The sequence below is a fragment of the Ciona intestinalis genome, chromosome 9 (assembly GCF_000224145.3).
Source record: "Ciona intestinalis chromosome 9, KH, whole genome shotgun sequence".
NCBI classification, from domain to species: Eukaryota; Metazoa; Chordata; class Ascidiacea; order Phlebobranchia; family Cionidae; genus Ciona; species Ciona intestinalis.
Window position 1 is genome coordinate 3,874,912 of NC_020174.2, and position 20,614 is coordinate 3,895,525.

General features: G+C 42.9%; 1 protein-coding gene across 2 annotated transcripts; it reads right to left on the bottom strand.

The window, feature by feature from the left end:
• Window positions 1-61: 61 nt before the first annotated feature.
• cifrz (frizzled receptor) lies at window positions 62-15,023 on the bottom strand. Of its 2 annotated transcripts, NM_001032541.1 has the most exon segments (11): window positions 62-483; window positions 485-487; window positions 490-495; window positions 498-1,496; window positions 1,723-1,905; window positions 2,169-2,295; window positions 2,576-2,719; window positions 2,986-3,209; window positions 11,810-12,128; window positions 12,286-12,404; window positions 14,298-14,946. In NM_001032541.1, coding segments are annotated over 10 exon segments (2,604 nt in total). In that variant the 5' UTR covers window positions 14,778-14,946; the 3' UTR covers window positions 62-483.
• Window positions 15,024-20,614: the final 5,591 nt, after the last annotated feature.

Here is a 20,614-nt window from a genome sequence, read left to right on the forward strand (position 1 = left end):
GAATCCCATTAGTTAATATAGTTACTATCTTGTACCATACTCAATCATGACTGTTGTGGCGTTGCATTATCTGGCAGTGTTGCGTTGCCAAATTGGAGCTGTATTTCGGTTCTCGTAGCTTATATATTAAACAACTTTCGAAAAAGTAACACTTGGCACTTCTGGTACATGAGTTTAAAAAGCGAAAAACGGTTTGTAGCGATTGTGGTGGAGTTAGTTTGGTATTAAATAATGTGTTTGTCACCGCATTTCATCAAAATAGCGAAATCTCTTCGCAGAAGGAAATAATTAACACGATCGATATGTTGGCAAGTGGGGATTACAGGGCACGACGTAGTAGCTAATATATAGCACTTTGAAACAAAAATACAAAGTAAAAAGGGTTCGTTGTCACGAAGGATATATCATCTGGCGTATACGAACGGAGTACAGTGCTGGGTGTTAACTGAAAAACAGAAAAATCTCATTACCGCCTTAGCGAGTGGTAGAGTGAGTGTTGGCGAAGTTCGATAGGCAGGTGGAGTTAAAACAAGTTTTCTATGATTGGCTTCGTAGCACGCGCCAGGGTCGTGGTGCGAGTGGCGCCGTGGCGTCGGACGCCTTGTAGTTACTCGGCTGGCGTGGCACCCGCACGAGCATGGCGGCTGCGTAACGTGGTGGTGATGATGGTGGTGTATATGTTGGACTCGGTTCGCCGCTTCGAGTTCGGTTGTTGAAACGTTAAGTGGATCGGGCAGGGTTTCGAAACCCTCGGGAAAACTGAGCTGTTTCGCCGGGTTACCCCGCACTTCAGATGGTAGCGGGCAAGGCGCAATGTCGCAGTCACACGCAGCGTGTCGTATTTGATTTACGTCGTTCCTATCAACCTCATTGCATTCGTAATACATATCATTACGGTTATGCTGGACACCGTTCGACTGCGTTTTTGACTTCTTCCTTGCGCTTGAGCTCCGCGACTCTTTGCTGTCGCTACCGCCCACGCTATGTGGATTTCCAGTGAAGCTAGATGTCGCTACGGAGTTGGTGAGCGGGATTTCCTCGGGACTTGTCTTGTCCGAAGCCTTGTCACTCTTCGTTCTCTTTCCACTGGAATTATCCGAAGCTTTGGACATGTCGTCGGCTGCCAATGGCTCACCCTCTTGCTTTGCTTTCAACCCGTATTTGCCACATAGACAGCCATAGCAGCGTCGGTAGAACTTTCGCCAAGAAGTGATGGTTTTACCCGACAGAATCCAGACCCCGTTCGTAATCCCAATCAACAGAGTCATCGAATACTTGACAATAAACACAGCGAACTCGGGCCCGTTGGCGTTACCGTGACTGCATCTATCACGGCCGTGGAAGGATCGACAGTTGTATGCTTTTGCCCACAGTTCTCGGTTTTGCTGCTCGTAGAAGTAGCACGCCACTAGTGCAGCGGATGGTACCATGTACAGTAAGGAAAATAGACCTATCCGGCCCATTAATTTTTCGAGTGTGTCAGTTTTCTTGCCGACCTACAAAGGTAGAAATCGGGTTACTTTTTTAAAACATCACAAACTTTTACCAAAGAAGGATGAATTGGCGACGGCTTTGTTTTTGAACTAAGGTTCTACATTATTGATGAGAAATGGACAGAAATCATGCATATAATGCTGAGGTCACACTTTTTTCACACACTTTTTTTTAAGTAAAAAAAAAACACTGCTGAAGCGTAACTTTATGTTGGTACAAGCATCTCACCTTTTTAATAGAAGTCCGTATCCTGAAGAGATTTACGAAGCCGAGAAACAGGAACAAACCGCCCAGTGCGAGATACACCACAAGCGGCGCGAGCACGAAGCCCCGCAAAGTTTTCGTGCTTTGGTTTCCGACGAAGCAAATCCCAGATAACACGTCGCCGTCCACGGACGACATTGCTAGTACCTATTTGAACAAGCTAGAGGTAATAAACAGCAGCTGGAATTCGTAATATCGTTCTGCTGTGTTGCGCTGAAAACTTGAAAGTGCCGCTCGGCGGATAACGGCGAACAATCACTCCCTAACGTTAAACAGGCGTCGAGTTTGCCAACATTTGCAACATAGCCAGAACACTGGTTTATTAAGGCTGTGCACTTTTTAATAAAATTAAAAAAAAATGTTACTGAAGCATTGGTATAGAACTATAGATACACCCCATGTATACTTACAGTGATGCTTTTTAACGCTGGGATAAGCCAAGCTGCAGCGTGGAAGTATTGCGAATAGCTGGCGATGGCTTCGCTTCCCCATTTCAAACCAGCCGCGAGGAACCAAGTCAGTGACAGAATGACCCACCTGTTTAATAACCTGATTTAGCTTTTAAATTTAATCAACATTTTTCTCTTTTTTATTTCAAGTTTATTGTAGTGTGGGGTAAAATGGAATACCTTTATATATTAGATATCCCAAATTTTATAAACGTGATTTTAACAATTACCAACTCTTCTTTTAGAGTTATGGGAATACGGTTATATAGTTTAGTAAATATTATTCATTTACCATTAAATCAAAATGTCCACCTTAACCCAAGCTATTATATACAAGTTTAAATTGATTATGCAACCAATGCTCTTACCATAAAGCGCCCGCCATTCCGAAAAAATACAGTAGAAGAAAGACAATACTGCACAGGAATGGTCCAGTGGTTTGGTATAAAACTCGATCCGAATGCCAAGCACAAGCAACTGCTTCATGGCCCGCCACAACTCGTATGATGAAACTGTATTCAAGGCACATTGTAATTGTTATCTCACAGCACAAAAATAGGACGATAGGTTACCTTTGAATTTATTTTTTTATTTTGATTTTTTTTTTGGAGGGGGGGGGGAGGGTTCGAGATAATTATTTGTTTTGTGTAAATGATTTTACTTATGCTATGTTTGATGAAAAGATTAGTTTTCGCTCCGCTGTACTGCACATACTGTTTGTTTAAAGCTCGTCTAATGTTACAAGCAGTAGAAACAACATTGAACGCGCGCTGCTTACCCAATACTGACGAACATGTAGCAGGCGGAGAGGAATATGATGGGTCGTTCTGGGTAGGCGAACCTCTGCGTATCTATCAGATATGTTCCCACTGTAAGCATGGTGATAGCAAAGCACACGACTGACCAAACGGTGATCCAGGATTCAGCGAATTTTCGCTTCTCCTCGCTGAAGTAGGGCGACTTGCAGGGCATCGCACAGTTCGGTACACCACCCGTGGTAACCTGAAGTTGAAAAAGTTGTGTTTATTCAGGGTGAGGGGGACGAACTCCAACCCTTGCATTGGAAGCTTAAGTAAACATGCAAAAGGCAAATATTTGCTCTTAGCTCCTCGAATCTTTATACGTCGCGCTCTTTTGGCGTGAATTCAGTAGTAATTCCTCGTCTGTCACTCCAGCGCGGCTCAGCGTGGGCATGAACGTGATATATTTGCATTGTATTTCGCGGAACGCCGACCCGAACAAAGGATTCGATGCACCGATAACAGTTTAAACCTTGTCACTCACATTTCACGACGTGCCTCGCGCAGTTCGACATTTGCTCAGCTGCTTTTATGAAGCAGGGGTAGCTGTAGTGGTGGAATCAAAATCGTTGCGGTTTGCCATGACTCCTTACATGCAACTGATCTTGGGCCTGTATACGAATATGGGCAAGCAGTTGGAAAGCGGCGAAAGCTACCATTCGTCGCTGTGTCCTCTGCGCGCCCTGCACCGGCCGTGAAAAGATCGACTCTTTTCAATCCTGTCACGCGGGGAAATCATTACAGGAGGCAGGTAAAGGATTCGGTTCAAGTCGAAGTGTAAATAAACTCCTATCCATCATGTCGCACAAGCAACGCAATACACTTATTCGTCTGCAGCGCATGCGGAACAAACTGCTGTCAAATAGCAATTTCCCATTTCCTCAAACTATTTCATTTAAGGTCACAGGGCAACCGTAACTCATGCACTGCATTTGTGGAATGCATGAATATAGATTTGAGCCACAGTAAACAAGGCTATATTTGGGGGTCAGCAAAACACAGTTTTGTTATTACTTCGACTGTTAACAGACGGAACGCGAAAATAAAAGTGAAGCTTCACTGTTTGTTATTTCGCTTGCCGAGAAACACATGCCGTAATGAACGCCCCAAATACCAAGTGCGTTACCGCAACAATAAAACACCAGATACCGCACAAAGAAACGAAAGATAACAATAGGTTGAAAAATGCTGGTTTCGCGAGAAAAACAAGCGCCTCGAATGCAGGCGTTTGCAACTCAAACCTGTGTTGCTATTCCACGAACCGAACCTACCCGGAACAAATTCGATTGTGAACGATTTCGACTCCTTTCAATATTTGCGCGATAAAAGTAAATTGCAGGAGGGAATGCGGCTTAATAACTGTTTTATTTTACGCCGATAAAATCCCGCCGAGCCAGCATATTAAATTGGGTAACATTTATTGGGTATTCACGCTGGTTTCATAAATACAATCTTTGTCCGAATTTCGGGTACGGTTTAACCAACACTGTCACCAAGCGCCGAGTTATTTTTTGCTGTTTTTATCGTAAAGTGATTATTTGAGATAAATAAAACAAAACATACTAAAAATTAAAAAAAAACATTTTTACAAGTTTTCGTCATTGTCCAATTTATAATACCACATATAGTTGTTAAAGTTCAGGTGCAATTGGTTCAGGTTGACAGTAGACCTCTCTGTCCGCGATTTAAAGCTGGTAATCGCTAAAACAAATGCCAGTCAGTGCGACGGACGACGCGCTGAGTTGCCAAAATAATTCCTTGTTTGCCTGCGGGCCTGGGTCAAATGCACGGAGGCATTGCTGGCGAAAGTGTAGAGCGTTTGCGCTTCAGCACGAGCCTGAACTTGGTTATGTCACGAGCGATTAGAAATGCGTTGACACCCCGCCACGCTCAGTGAGACGTGCGAAGGAAAATATGATTTACGGACGTGCTATTTTAAGCTGATGACGGCAACACAAATTTGCTCTACTGCAGGAATTCCTGACATAAGCCAACCTGTCGAAGTGTTACCTTCAATATAGAAGCCAAACGTTTCGATCTTGCTGCCTTACCATTAGCAAAGTATATACTCCACAATTACTTACAATTACGACACCGACGTTGACATATTGAGTACATTATATCGCACAGCCTGCATCTAAATCAATCATTTTCAGACACGCAGTTTGGAGCCTAATTTGCAAAGGAAATAAGATACCATGTCGTTACGCGTCAGGAGAAACAAAACGAGCCGCATTTGCGATTAATGAAACCAAAACAGTCCAGTCTGCCGTCTCCCATGTCAATCTGTACGTCCACAAGTCCGTATAGCTGTCACGACTGGCGGCCATTTTCGAGATGACGATGAGACAGCTTGGCGAGGATGCGAAAAATACACTCCGAAAATAATGGTGCTGGAAATTAGAGTTTTCTCCGTTTCAGTATCGCGGTCGAAACAGCAAATATTCAGCCTTAAGCCATTTGCCCAATATCTTAGTAATACCGATCGCATTAGCGTTTTTGCGTGAAGTCGACCCGCTTAAATGTAAACACCTCGCTGGTTCTGGACATTAGCGTTTAATAAACTGCTGGGCGATGTCTTTTCGTGATGAACCCGACACCGCTGTCTGGCAGCCGCACTAAACGGCGACAATCGACCTCGGCTGCGCGCGAGTCTCGTTAACGTCTATTTCATTAGTTACCCACAGATTGATTGATGCACCCTGGCGCCGAAATCTCTACAACAGTCTATAACACTGTTACAATAAATCGGTATACCATTGTTGTGTACACTGAAGGTATATTAGTCTTGCCTAGTGTTCTACGATCCAACCGCCCAAAACCGGTTCTATCTGCTTTGATACTGCTTGTCAGAGGGTCGTACCGGTTGGCCGGTAATACTAACCCACACAGACCATGTTTCACAAAGCCGACGCCCGCCCCTTTAGGATCTTTAACCACAAAAGGCTGCAGCCAAACCGCATTACTTTTACTGCATAATTGGCCCAAAACCCGATGCTCGCAGTTACCGGGATCCCCCACGGTTTAAAACATAGGTTATGGTGCACACAAACCGCGATAGACTTTCTGCCGCGCCCATGTCCCATAATCGAACCCACGGCCCCTTTACCACGGGTAATATACATCTCGCATGGTCCAAACAGGGTGCGGCAAAACCTACTGCAGTGAAATATACATTACCAATGGCATATTATTCGTTTCTAACTCCTAGCGCTCAAGTTGACTATTTAGCTTTATCGCCACAAAATATTTGTGTTTAAATAAAAGGTTACAGTAACACATTTACAAGACATTACTTTGTCAATACATTTAAAACACCCTTTCCGCCTCATTTGTATAGGTGAAACCTTTATACATATTTATCATTTAACCATTCATAGGCTCTGTATACAGCAGTGTCCTCAGTGACCAAAGGTCAAAATATCAGGAGTGTTTTGCTTCCCTAAACGTAAACACGGTCCCACTGAGTCCCTTAATCAGCATCCTTTGCTCGTTGCGGGCCCACAACAGAGCGCCAGTCTGTGAGAACCGACTTTAATTGGCCACGCTACAGTAACAGCAGGCCGGTAATGACTACTTATCGCAAGGGGCTTGGTTATGCATAGGCACGGAGTAAGCCAGTTTTGGGACATAACTTATGGCCGGAAAAACCAGCTTTGTCAAGCACAATTTAGCAACAGTCTTGTCATTTGATGACTCAATTTGTGACAAACAACTACATGCTTGGATAGGTCGCCACAAAAAATGGCGGATTCTGTATATACATGGATTCAGATAACGCCCCAAAATCCAATTACATGTTCATCCAATACAGTCGTGCTTTTCTCATTTGGTGTGTTTCGTCAACAAATGTGGGGTAAACAAAAAAGAAGTTCATTAACTTTAACTTGCCCGCGCGCAGCACAGGGCGAGATGTCACTGATTCCATGCAAGATAAGACTGCAAATTTATTTTTCCGGTAACACACGTTAAATAACAAAATTCGGGACGTATTGTACTAAAAAAGTGATGAATATATTACTTTTTATGGTTGTCTAACATATAATGTTACCTGGCATATAGCCTATCACATGAACCCAGATTTTTAGGTGTTTACCAACCAAGTTTCCTAACCTAACACAATTATAAGTGGGTGGTAGTTAGTTATGCTGCGTACCAGCAGGTGAGAAACTCACTAGAATGACAAATCGTCAACGCCACAAACCAATGTGAGCTTGCTGGCTGTCTTTCACGGGTCACGTGACGCGAAACACCACCTGCCAGTCTGAGCATGCGGTACCCACAAAACACCCACCCAGAAAAAGGAATGCGGTTATCGGTTCCTTACAGCAGTGCAGACTTTTTGCCCTCGCCACTTCGTCCAAAATATCAACTTTTCGACCTTGGTTACACCCGATAAAGTGCGCTAATGCAATATTTATCGCGGAAAAATATTTGAACGTCCAGCTCAGCGTGTGCTAATCAAACACTCAATCATCTTCGCCAGTTCGCGATTAACCACTTATATGATGCGGCCGGTGTTTGGTCTGTGACGGTTCGACCATTGCCCGAAAGATCATTTGCGACGCTTATATACCTATACAGCGTGATGATGGACTTTTATACTATGTGTTGGTGAGACGGCGGCTTGCGGATAAGCAATTAGATATGTACGGCAAAGGCTGGAGACGGTCTCACGCCGGCGATACTGTTTACGCATTCTTATCCGGATTTTGAGAGCTGGCAAGAACGCCGGGATTCGCTAAAAGTGAAAACAAACAGCGGGTGACGAAGAAACCTCCGCCGTCGCTCGATCTTCGTTCCTCCGGCGTCGTGCGCTCGCTGCGCGGTCTTTTACGTGTGTCGGGTGAACACATGCCCGCTGCCGAAGCGCCCGAAGCTGATGAACAGCGCATTGCTTTTCTCTTCCGTCTAATGAACAGAGGCGTGAGGTAATTTATTTACGTCGGTTTGGGCGCAACACTCGCGCGCCGAACGAACGCTGCAGGCCGCCGAGCGATCCAGCGGACAGGTTAATTAATTTCACAAGGATTTACACAACACGGCCAGCGGCAAGGAATCGCTTGTCTGAAAATAGTTTTCCCTTAAATTGGCAGCCAAAGCGTAAACTAGCAATCCGAAAATTTCTTTCGGCGTTTCGAACACAGCACGGAAGGATGTGAACACTAAACTATACCTAAATACTCTACAAGCATACAACTGCGCAACTTTTGTATTATAAACCAAGCCACTATAACTCGCATGTTTTTATAACAAGCAACCGGACCAAGACTGAACCATCAACAAATATGAACGGATTAGTTTATAGATCGACTGCAGTGATATAAGGAACATATAAGCATATAAGAAACCGTCGCCCAAAAAGGTATCCGACATATATGTTTAAACTACCCCCTTCTCCACTTTGCACATGTGTTTGAGTATTTTACTTCTTTTGCATTGTTAATAATACTACTGGGCTTCGGATTTTGGATGAATCGTTTATTTCCTCGTTGTAAACCAATTAGCAAAAATTTTGTGAGCCAAACTGCAAGTTCGTGACCCTTTTTTCGTTATCAGCGAATGGGCAGACGCAGTAAACGTGTTGGTTTCTCTCCATCGACAAATACTGATACGATCGTGCAATGTTGACGACCCCAACCCGTGTTCTGGTTTCCACTTAATTAAATCCGCGGCATAATTAAAACTAACAGAAAATTTGCGGAACTAAACTGTGGCGCAAACGTTTATCCGTCTTTTACCGCAGTCTAAAGCAGAGTGGGTACATTTAGGATCGTTTTTCCAGAGGCTGGGCCCACTTTTCGGTTGAGGTTACTTAGTGGCAGTTGTAATAAACAACACGTACAACAGCGCACTTTGGTCGATTATTCATTTTTACCGCAGCTTGCCGCGCGACTCGGCATACGACCAACGAGCGGTAACGTTTGTTACAGTTGCCACAACCAAACGAGCGCTTGCCGAACGCCGTTGATTTTCAATCGGGTTTTCATTGTATACTGAATACAGTGCTGACACCGTCGAGATGCAGATACAGATCGGGTTTAAGTTTTCAGCCCTGATAAGCAAGCACTGTTTGTATAGACCTACTTTTGGTGGTTAAAACACCGCGGACACAGTCTGTGTCTCCTAATTCGTTGTTTAGGTTCCGTACCGCCAAATCAGGAACGAAATATACATTCCGTAATTACCCGTGTCATTGAAAAATCGGAATAACGCATGTGCTGTAAACTGTAAGTGCATTACTCATTTAAAAGCAATGTCTCTATATATACAGCGAGTGTGTAATTCATATAAGAGGTCATGAAATACGTGCATTTTCCACCATTACCAAACACAGCATAGGTTATAGTTTACGGGACTATATATCTTGTTGTGTAGTGAGCGGTAATTTTGCTTCGATCCGCATCGAACACCAAAACCACTCTATAAATCAAGGCTGGTGTTTAAACATTGTAAACCTTCCCATTTATTGACTCGAATTGACTTTCCGCGTAGGATTTCTGCGACCGAAGTACGTCACACGCTCGCTGGTCGTTAATCACCGTCGGCGAGTGGATTCGCACGGAATTCATTCCGCTGAGTTGAGGCTCGGTTTACTGCCCCCAGAGACCGGAGAGATAAACGGAGTTTACGCGTTTCGAACTGTGATTTATCACTCTTAGATCACCGCTAGGTTTGAAAAACCAACTTACAGCATGTTGAGTTTCGATTCGAAATTCAGGTCTTTTTTTTGCAAAGAAACCTCTAAGTAAGGTAATGCGAACGTGCGTTCTAAATCTTCTCGTTGACTAACCGAGCGAAATGTTTACAGTAAAATCTTGTCGAGGGATAAACCTAAACCATCGCGCTAAGGCTGAAAACAAAACGCTCGCTTTAGTGGGCTTACGTTAAAGACTCGGAAAATATGTTTATACTTTGACCAAAACCTCCGTATCGCTGTGTACCCACCTTTGGTATTCTACTTCTGACTCACGTCCGAAAATACGAACACCAAATTTAGAAAGTTGAAAATGGAAAAACGAGGGACGCATTCAGGCACGATTGTTAAGTTTGTCAGACAAGTACACGATGGGCCCATCCATTATAGCGCTTTAGCGAGTGCGAACGCAAGCCTAATTAAGCCAAATTAGCCAGATGCGGTCGGTGCGGTGTTTGCGCTCGCTTAACGAACGAGAAAAGAGCGAATTACAAAAGCGGGAACCCTCCGACAAAAACATGGGAACAGGAAAACTTTTGTACCCACTTTGTATTAAGTGTTCCAATGCTTTAACGTCGAAGAATCGAGTCTTGTTCACTTGATTAAGAGCGACGTGAGTCCAAAGCTTGGATTAGGGAACCGCAGATCAAAGAGATTCGACCAAAATCACCGTGTTCAAAGCGTGCATGGGTTTGTACGTCGAAAAGGCAAGCATTCCGAAAAATTTGGCAACAAGCTTGTGTTTACATTATCTACTGATGAACAAAATCATTTTGCAAATCGGTCCAAAATGTTCAGCGATCCAAGTGATTTGAATAGTTTGGGGTTTTGGGATATTTTTAAACAAAGTCACTGCCACGAAAGACACATTAACTTACGTGATTCATCACATTATACATTTATAGACTCATGGTTACAAATACGCAAGAGTTTACTACATTGAAGAAAGTCGTGTAATTTATTAAAAATGGCAGTTTTTCACTTTTGGAAACAAAATTTTTGACCCACCGACTGCAATTCATCACTCTCCACGATAAACAAAGCTAAAAACGCACTGTTCCTATGGTTTAAGCCTGCCCTGGGTATCGATAAATGTTAACTTTGAAGTCGGGGCGATGATCGGTCATTGTCCGCCTTTTTGGCTGGCTCGATCCGATGTTTGGGAAACACTCCAGGGCCAACAGAAATGCGCTGCGCCGAAGGATCTATACATCACTCATTTTGAAGTCATCGTGCTTTGCTAGGCCTCGATCCCTTAACCCCTTGATACAACCAAACAACCAACAGATTCAATTGAGAATATATAAGAGTTCCTATACTCCTTTGCTTATCGATAAAGAGGCGATAAGTTGTGATAGCTCACAACGTTGTTGCAACACATAACGCCTTACTGATTACAGCCCTAATCCCCCCTAACAACAAGCAGGATATTGCCAGCGAGGGACAAATACCAGTTCGCGAGGAATTCTCCAGGAATATTACACCGTGAAAGGTTACGGCGTTTTATTGGTCTTTGTCGTCACGGTGTCCAGACGACTTAGACTTTCGAGTGTTAGTCATAATCACGACAACAGTAGCTCGCTTCGATTTGTCTTTCGATTTTTGATTGAGGTGCACGCCCGGAACGGCCGCATACCAAGACCATAGGAAGTATATACCTACTATAGTATGCAGGAGTTGCTCCACCGTTTCTCTGTGGTTTTAACTGCTTTCGGTAGTGACATATTGGACATGCCGCGCAAACAGGGAAATTCTAGCAGGCTGCACTGTTGACTAAAGTCGCACTTCGGAAACAACGTGTGGGATCGGGGCAATAAGATTACAGGCGTCCGTGAACTTGCTCTGTAACAGGAGCTTTGCAAAACTGGCAACGCCTAATGAAGTTGTTGCGTAGGGCTTGTCGCTTTTTAACTGTGGGCAAAATAATCCGCTATACAAGAGTAAATTTTGCGGTCTGTTCTCGCCCGTTTACGGATGAGTGTTTCGACACAAAAGCGTGGTTTGTCAGTAGAAAGAACGACCTTACTTGATATTTACGTTGCCCTGTCTGTCTAGCGTTTAAAACCAAAAAAGAAATTATATGGTAACTTAAAAGCTCAACAAACCTTTCCATAAAGCGGGTCTTTCTTGTTCGTAATCTTCACCATGCGCCGTGCACAAGCGCAAGGGCATCCGTTGATAGGTTTATATGGGTGGTGTGTAACGCTTGCAACCGGCCCTCCCGGGGTCGTCTTGCTTTCCCCTTTCTTCGTGATGGTTCTCGGGACTGCGGGCTCTTCTGTAGCTGATCGATTAAAATGTAAACATGGTGGGTTTTTGCCTTGGGAATCCGGAAATTGTTTGCAATCGAAAAGATTCGGCCATGTTCTATCGTATTTTTTCAAAATAGGTTCGCACCCCGCCTTTGCAGCCTCACAGATAAACCTGAAAATGCGCAGGATTTTTATTTCTTTCCTGCTATACCACGCTTGTTAAAATCTGTTATAACATTTGGAAACTATTTTGGTCTACCTATCGTACAAACACTATAGCATAACATTAAAGTACAACAGATAGTTCCTAAACCTATGATTTAACTGACCTGCAAGGTGGTAAAAAGCCGGGGTATCCAGGTATACAGATCGGGGTGTAAACAGAACACACAAGCAGTTTCATTTCTTCAGCACATTTCGTCTTAGTCAAAGGGCCGAATTGGATCACCTGCGATAAAATCGGACATTGAATAAATTCATGCACAACAAACTAATTTCAACGTTCGTGGGTGGCCTTACATTGGCAACCGCGAACTTCGACATATTTTCACACTAAACAAAACTTGAATAATGCTCGATTTTAAAGCTAAACACCTGCATTTCTTAGGGGCATGTTTAGCTTTGCATTTTTTAAACTAAATTACATTTTTTAACACTGTGTTATCGAAACCGTGTGTGGCTGTTATGCCGTATCTTTACACAAGCAATTATATTCCGTACCGTCGCGTTCAATGTGCATTCAGTTTTGTTGCCGAGACGGTCGCGGAAGTGTTAATGAAATTGCTTCGTAATAAAATCAAATTGACGTCCGTTCGAGTGAGACATAAACAGAAACCTGGGATCAAACGACAGCCCTCTAGCTCGACATGGCAACAGGCAAGTAATAAATATTGCAGGCATTGACGTAGTTAATAAATTCAGGACATTATAGAGTGCCACACACAATGAAATCACCGATATTATCTCACGCGGGCCATGCTTTATACAGGGCCACATACCGTACACTGGGCAGAACTGTAACATTCATAATTAAATAACTGATCGTGTTTTCGCGGAATTTTATTGCCAATAATGGTGATAATATACGAAACAAGGTTTAAATTTAGGCTTTAATAATCCTACCCAGAAACATATTTTTAATTATAACGTTTGTTTTTTATACAAGAGAAAATGTAAGGACTTATATGATTATAGCCTAAATATGCGTTGCGATATAGATGATTATCAATTGCACGAACGAAAATCAGCAGACGCATGTAGGCACTGGTGCGTCGTCGACTAGAGTAAAATAGTAGGGTGGGGAAGATACTATTCAAATATCCCGATCGTGTTTTAAACATGGAATATTGTCTGTAGGAGTCGTAGGGTTACGGTTATATAATTCGTTTTAGTTCTTTGTTTACTAGTATGGGACGAGAAAATAGAATGAACGGTGCGGCCTCATCTTCCCCCACCCCACTACATGTATTTTGATCCGAATCCTATTTCACGCAGTTTTTGTGGTTGGAAGATGTTTGCCGAATACTCACCCCAAGAGTCAACAAAACCGATACGCCAAGTTGAGGTTTAAACCGGTGGCCATTAGTTGTTTTGCGAGGTGTTGTGACTTTCGGAGTAGCTCAAAGGCTAAAATTCGGCACCAAAATTGACTACCGTCTTTCCGCTACTTTTAGCAACAGTGTAGTCGAATTAAGCACGGGGCGCTTTAGCCAAAGGAGACTACGAGTGTTACGTCATCTCGTCGAAGCGTGTCAAACCAGAACCGATGCGTGTTAGCTGCCAAGTTTCAAGTTCAGGGTGGTAGGCGTAGAGAACAGAAGTGGCATAAATTGCCCGCAAAACTCCAACGTTTAAAACACAACAGTTCGAGCACACCCATGGAGAAGTTTGGATTTTGCGGTCGTGCTTTGACAAAGCTTAAGCGGGTTTGGACGTTTAAATAGGAACGTCCTGATTTAGCCGCACAGCGAGCATGCAAATCTCAGATTACGATGCACGGTTAGTTGACTGAGAACTGGATCTCTGCAACTAACACGCTCGCAATTCCAAGTGCGTGTGTTATTTGCAACACCTGCAAGTTTTGGTAAAGATCCATTTATCCAACACGTATATAGCACGCTAGGTTATCAGTATTCACTTGCGTGAGCACCGTTTGTATACATTCAGTTTACTGCACACTTGAATGGCCGTTTAACGTCATTTGACCAGCTGTATTTTACGGGAATCCTTGTAACCATTAAACGGTTTGTCTAAGAATGATTATTCTATGTTTTTAGGAGCTTTTACCACGTGCGTCATCGCAAATATTATTATTAGTATAACATACTGCGAATGCACTTACCGACTGGGCAGCTTCTTTTTGGTCGTATATGTAGCTGGGCGACACGGACATATCGGTAAAATTGTAACCAATATCAATGCACATCGGTACTTGGATAGGTTCGCACATCCCAGTCCCTTGTCTGCCGCTCAAGCCCGAGATCGGTGGCTTTCGTCGGCCGGACAAGGACGGTCCGTTGTCGGCGTAACGAACTGCCGATGTTGGTACCAACATGTCGCTGGCAAGCAGCATGGCAAGAAATGTTAGAGCAACTCCAGACCCCCGACACTTGTTGGTCCATAAATAACTTCGAAATAGTTTTATTATCTGCATGAAAATGTTGTCGACGGCAGTGTTAAGTCTGGTAAATGGGCTTGGTCCAACTGAACGAAACTGGGGTGATACAAAACGTGTACCTAACGTCGCCAAACGTTCGCACCATGCTTCTTTATGTTTACAAGTACATAATGTTGCTGTATCTTGCAACCGGCTTTCTAGCATTGTTCTCTGTTCACAGTAATTTGTGTCTTCATACATTTGCATGAACTCAGTGTCATAAGTTTTGCCTTGACTTTGCTCTAGAGAACATTGAGATCGAATCAGCTCTGAATCTTCCATTAGGTAGTCCAACTTCACGGTACAGCTACAAACCGGTAAATGTCGCTTCCGTGTGCTCTCATTTTCCTAACTGAGCTTGTGTCTGTCGAATAAAACGTTTTATATCGTATGAAAAAAGGCACTACCACTGTAGAAATAAAATGATCTCCAACTCGCGACAAACATTCCTAAACCACGAACGAGGTACTGCTTCCACTTCTAGCAAACGTCTTTTACTTGTTGTTGCCTGTGCTATGCAGTCACTCTAGCAATTAAAAAACTGCACCTAACGTTTCGATTACCGCAAGCGCGTGAAAGCGCCTCGAGTCTGTCGTATATGCCTCTCGCGATTGCCTCTCTCGGTCTCTTTTCTCTCACACACAATCGCTCGCATTCCGTGTTAGGCCAGCAGTGCCCGGGAAACGCACAGCGGGACTGTATTTCAAGATTCCTCTGCTTGCCGGGAACCGCTTGACTGGAGGTGTCCTAACCCCGCATGTTTACGGAGCGACTGTTTTTCTGCAGAGCATATTTCGCTTTCAGTTTAAAGCCAACGCTTGAAGCGTCTTCAACTTGTTACTATTCCCTCGATAACAATGCCTAACCCGTTCTGAACCAATTCGCTAAAACAGAATGCCGCGTGCCTAAAACCACCGACGTTGTTGAAATATGACATTGCAAAACGCACCTAAAATAAGCGACACTTTTGATGTTCTGCTCAACAAAGAAATAAAATCTCACGATGCGCATTTCGAAACCCCCTGACAAAATCACATTTTATCTACGTTTCTAAAAGCATTCTTGAAAAAATCAAACATCAATTCACCATATACACATAAGCGCAGAGGACAGACACATATCTTTCAATAAGTAATTGACAAGAAATATTAACATCGGATCAATAGCTCGACAGTAACTGTATAAACATCCCTCGGTTTTATCAAAATATCTCCCGACAAACTAATCCCTCGACTGCTATAGAGACAGATCCCGGTTCACCAGAGATTTCTTTTACATCGACTAATGAAAAGCTACATATACCTTTCATGGGTAAAGGAAATGTATTCAAAACAGCCGAGGAGACAGCTCGTGCCCAAGGTTATACTGCCACAATAGCAGTTGTGATTTTAAACAAAAATAATATTTTCGTTGTCATTGGTCTCCCACAGAATTTGGCGGCTTCCACTGGGGCACTGCCAAGCAACTATTGTTAACTATCGTTTGTGTTGAAATCCTTCCGATTTTAATACAATTGCCGCGTCAGTTGCGACTTTCCTAATCGGCTTCCGAACAAGGAATCCAAATCTCGCTCCACATTTCAACACATTCAGAGACGTCCTCTGACGAGACACAATAATAAGCTGAACTTTCTATTCTATCGTATATATGTTTAGGTTACCATTCCCAGCACATTCGCCAGCGATGCGATAAAGTATGCACAATGGACACTTATATACATACCGTCTAATAAACTCGTGTGCTGGTATCAATATACCAATTTATACCCACCCCCAAAATAACGACACCGTTTAGGCTGGTCGCCTCCACACAACAGACCGCATAGCTCGTGTTTGAAGTTACAACCCGGTTTGTTTTCTGCTATCCGGTCAATTGAGCTCAGGCCGGTCAGCGCGGCGGGCCCGGGGTCGTGGGCTTAATTGGCTCCGTGTCTCGTTCCGCGGTCTAGGAGACTGACCGACATGCTCCACTTGCAAAGCACATAAAGCTGGCCAGGTGATATCGCCTGCATACATTGCTTGTTGTCGGACAAGGTAGGGTCACTCGGTAGCTACATTCCCGGGTGCCACTTTGTTTTGAAAGGATCTTGTTTCCGCACTAAATTACCTATTTACGGCTGACTGCCCAGTCGTGCTCCTTATCACTGGTTTGTCGACAAATTAAGACAAACTATCCAGATTAAACCGCATTTTGTTAACAAACATGCGTGTCGGTTTGAACAAAAACGTGGTCAACCTTTTTGTACTCGTTTTACTTCGTATCTGAATATTAAACAATGACCTACAAATTGACCTACATTTACAGCACCTTACTCCGAAACTCACGTATAGTACTGTGGGGTAAGACGGGACACCTTTAGCACGTAATATACAAATATCCTGATCGTGTTTTAAACATTTAAAATAGTCTAAGAGAGTCGTGAGGATACGGTTTTATAATTTTTTGAATGTTCTTTGTTTACTACCAAAAGAGACGAGAAAATCAAACGAAAAGGTGTCCCATCTTTTCCCACCCTACTATATACACCTTTTCATTATATTTGATTGTTCCATTTATAGTAGTGAACAAAGAAAATTTAAGGATTTATAAAACCGTATTCTTACAACTCCCATAGACCGTTGTTAATTGTTCAAAACACGATCAGGATACTTGGACAATATGTCCTAACGGTATCCCTTCTTCCCCACCCTATACTATAAATGCTACAGTTCCCGTCCCATGCGTGTTTATAACCGCTACAAACTTGCCGAAACGACCACGCTAAGTTGAGAACTGTATTATACCTGTCGAACGCCTGCCAACTAAAACAAATTTATGGCTGTCCCGTTAACACCTCAACCTTTGCGCTTGTAGCATGGAGCCGTCGAAGGGTCGGAAGTGTTGGTTTTAGCTTTAAATTAATTTACGAGAGCGACGCTGGTTAATGAGTGACACGTCTGCCTATGGCCTGAGTGCTTTCGTTGAAGCATCAGTGGAAATTTATCATGGAACGCACCAGCTTTATCGGCAGTACAAATTTGCCCATACCCGGCCGAGTGGTCGGTCAACATAACTCGGAATATTCCTACAGGTTTTACCGACGGGAAGGAACAATAGAACGTCGGAAATCTTTTGCGTTTACAAAACACAATGCTTCGAGAATTTCACCATAAACAAGAATCTTAAATTATACTTGTAAGAATTCTTTATTGTTTCGTAAATCATACACTATTAAAAAATTACTAAAACAGCTGTCTTTCAATTTTCAGTACCTCGCTAGGTGAAAAGTACAGGGGGTATCATAATAAATTCGCGTCCCACCAAAGTATGTAATTTAACTTTCCCTGTAGAGCTATGTTAAAGATGTGTTTCGGTTCCGATACCACGCTGCCACATTTTTTATTGTATCCAATTGAGTGGTGCACATTGTGTGCTCTATATTGGGATTTATTTTTAGGTTTTAGTGCCCGCCAAACACGCCTTTAAAAGGCAGCAAATAGCTGTACGGCGATGTATTCATGAACGCTACGTGAGGCTTTTCGTTCAAGCTTAAGTACAGACTGCACCCTAAGTCATAGGTTGTGTAATGCGATATGTAGGCGGGCACTGAAACAAAGGCCCTTCGACCACGAACCGTATATGCTCCAATAGTTTAGTTGAGGCGTACAAACCGCTTTCAGTCCATTCATAGTCAGTAAAAGTAAAACAAAAAAAAAAACAGAAAAAAGGAATGAAAACTGGCCGCATTTTTCTCAATTGAAAGGATTGTTAAACCGCTTTCAGTCCATTCGTATTCAGTGAAAGTAAAACAAAAAAAAAACAGAAAAAAGGAACGAAAACTGGCCACGTTTTTCTCAATTGAAAGGATTGATAAACCGCTTTCAGTCCATTCATATTCAGTAAAAGTAAAACAAAAAAAAAAACAGAAAAAAGGAATGAAAACTGGCCGCATTTTTCTCAATTGAAAGGATTGTTAAACCGCTTTCAGTCCATTCGTATTCAGTGAAAGTAAAACAAAAAAAAAACAGAAAAAAGGAACGAAAACTGGCCACATTTTTCTCAATTGAAAGGATTGTTAAACCGCTTTCAGTCCATTCGTATTCAGTGAAAGTAAAACTAAAAAGAAATCAGAAAAAAAGGAACGAAAACTGGCCACATTGACCCCAATTGAAAGGAGTGTTTTGGTTGACATCGGGAACCAATATTTGCACACCTTATCGCGGAAACGGGAAACGGGGAGACAAGGCCAACCCCTGTCACTTCCTTGGTATGCTCACAACATGATACAAGTCTAATAACGAAACGAGTGTAAACGTGTTGTAACAAATAACTACCACTCTGGTATATGCTTCCAGTTGGGTTCGACTTTTCACACAATAGGCGACGAAATAACATACATTGTAAAGTACGTGGTCTTTGGCGTCAATCCGAACGGTTTAAGCCCTTATTTATTCGCACCTTCGATCCTTAGTTGTGAAGTGAAGCGCTTCGTTGCAGTTGCGCTTGAAACAACATTTCTAATCCCAGGACAGGAACTGAACACCTGTTGTCACCCAGGCCGTTTTTTGATATCTTTACTATTTCTCGTATAAGCCAGAAGCAGCGCACGGAACAGCATCTTTGGCATAACATCTGGACACATTGAAAATTGGCGTCACCGTGCGTCAGCGTCCTTACGTCGTCGACGCAAATTACAGGCGTTACATTATAATGTGTGTATAGTTTTATTGTAATGTGCGAGCGCTCGAATAATAAAAATAGATTAGCGTAATAGCTAGTTTGCGGCCTCGTGAAAGGGTATGTACGTATTGACTTCCAAACGCGTAGGTGTCGCATTGGGAATAAAGGTGATAGCATTTACTTAAAAAAACACCCCCTTTTCTGTGAACCTCAAATTTTCCACTGTCTGACAATCTTCGTATCACACAGGATACTTGCCCCTCAGGTGCTATTTTCTTTTTAACGCCATGCAACGTAATAAATCTTCATAAAGTTAGCTTAGCTGGGTCGGCTAATAAATCTATTCACGCCACTATTGTTCTGTGTGGGGTTAAGTCGTTTTAAATAAACCTCGGTCATTTCGAATGGGTTCATTGAGTAACATAGAAGGTTGAGAACGTTTTTTTCGACGCCAAATCGCTTTGTGGTGGTTGATGTACGGCCTACGTCGACGGTGGGTTTATTCGGGCCTAATCTATCACACAAAGCAAGCACCGATTCGTGATGACTTGGCTTACACAGGACGGTGCTGGAAGCGGCTGAACGCAACTGAATGGCTTCTTTGCTCGGCCCTATCTGCCCACTTCGTCACTGTGGTCCAGGTCAACAGTTCATGATACCACTCTGAAAAAACCCACACGCCATAACACTCGTAAACGATGCGTTATTTCTGCATCCGGTGAAACGGTAAGGCGGAATTCATTACATTCCACTGCTTAAAAAATACCAAACAATGAATGTCATGTTCTATCTGTCTCTCATCCCTTTTACTAATTCAGTTCTCAATTGCAAAACTCGTATATTTAAACCAGCAGCGATTAACCAATCATCCACAACTGTTTATGCTTACCAAGAGCTACAACTTTGGACGAGCTGCATGTAAACGTATAATGTGTACCTTACCACCCTCTAAACCTAAACTATGGCCAACGAGAAATGCTAAGCCTCAGCAAATAGATAATCTGTCAACGACGTACCTGTGTGTGTAGTGACGCTCCGACACGTGATAGGTTATTCGAACACTCCGTTCGTCAGTTCATAAATAACCAAGCCGTCGCTTTCGACAATTTTACTGACTCAGGTGCGAAAATTCGTAGAGGACCTTACTTGTCTAAAAGCAATACAGATGAAAACAGCCGTTGCCCTCGGATTGCAAAATACCGTATATATAATTATTTGGGGACTAAGAAATCAGGAAAACAGATTACCCAAATTGTTGCAAAATGTTTCAAAACTTTAATAACTGAAACCAAATTTGATAACAAAGGATTGGGCTAGATATGGGCGGGAGGCAATACTTCTTT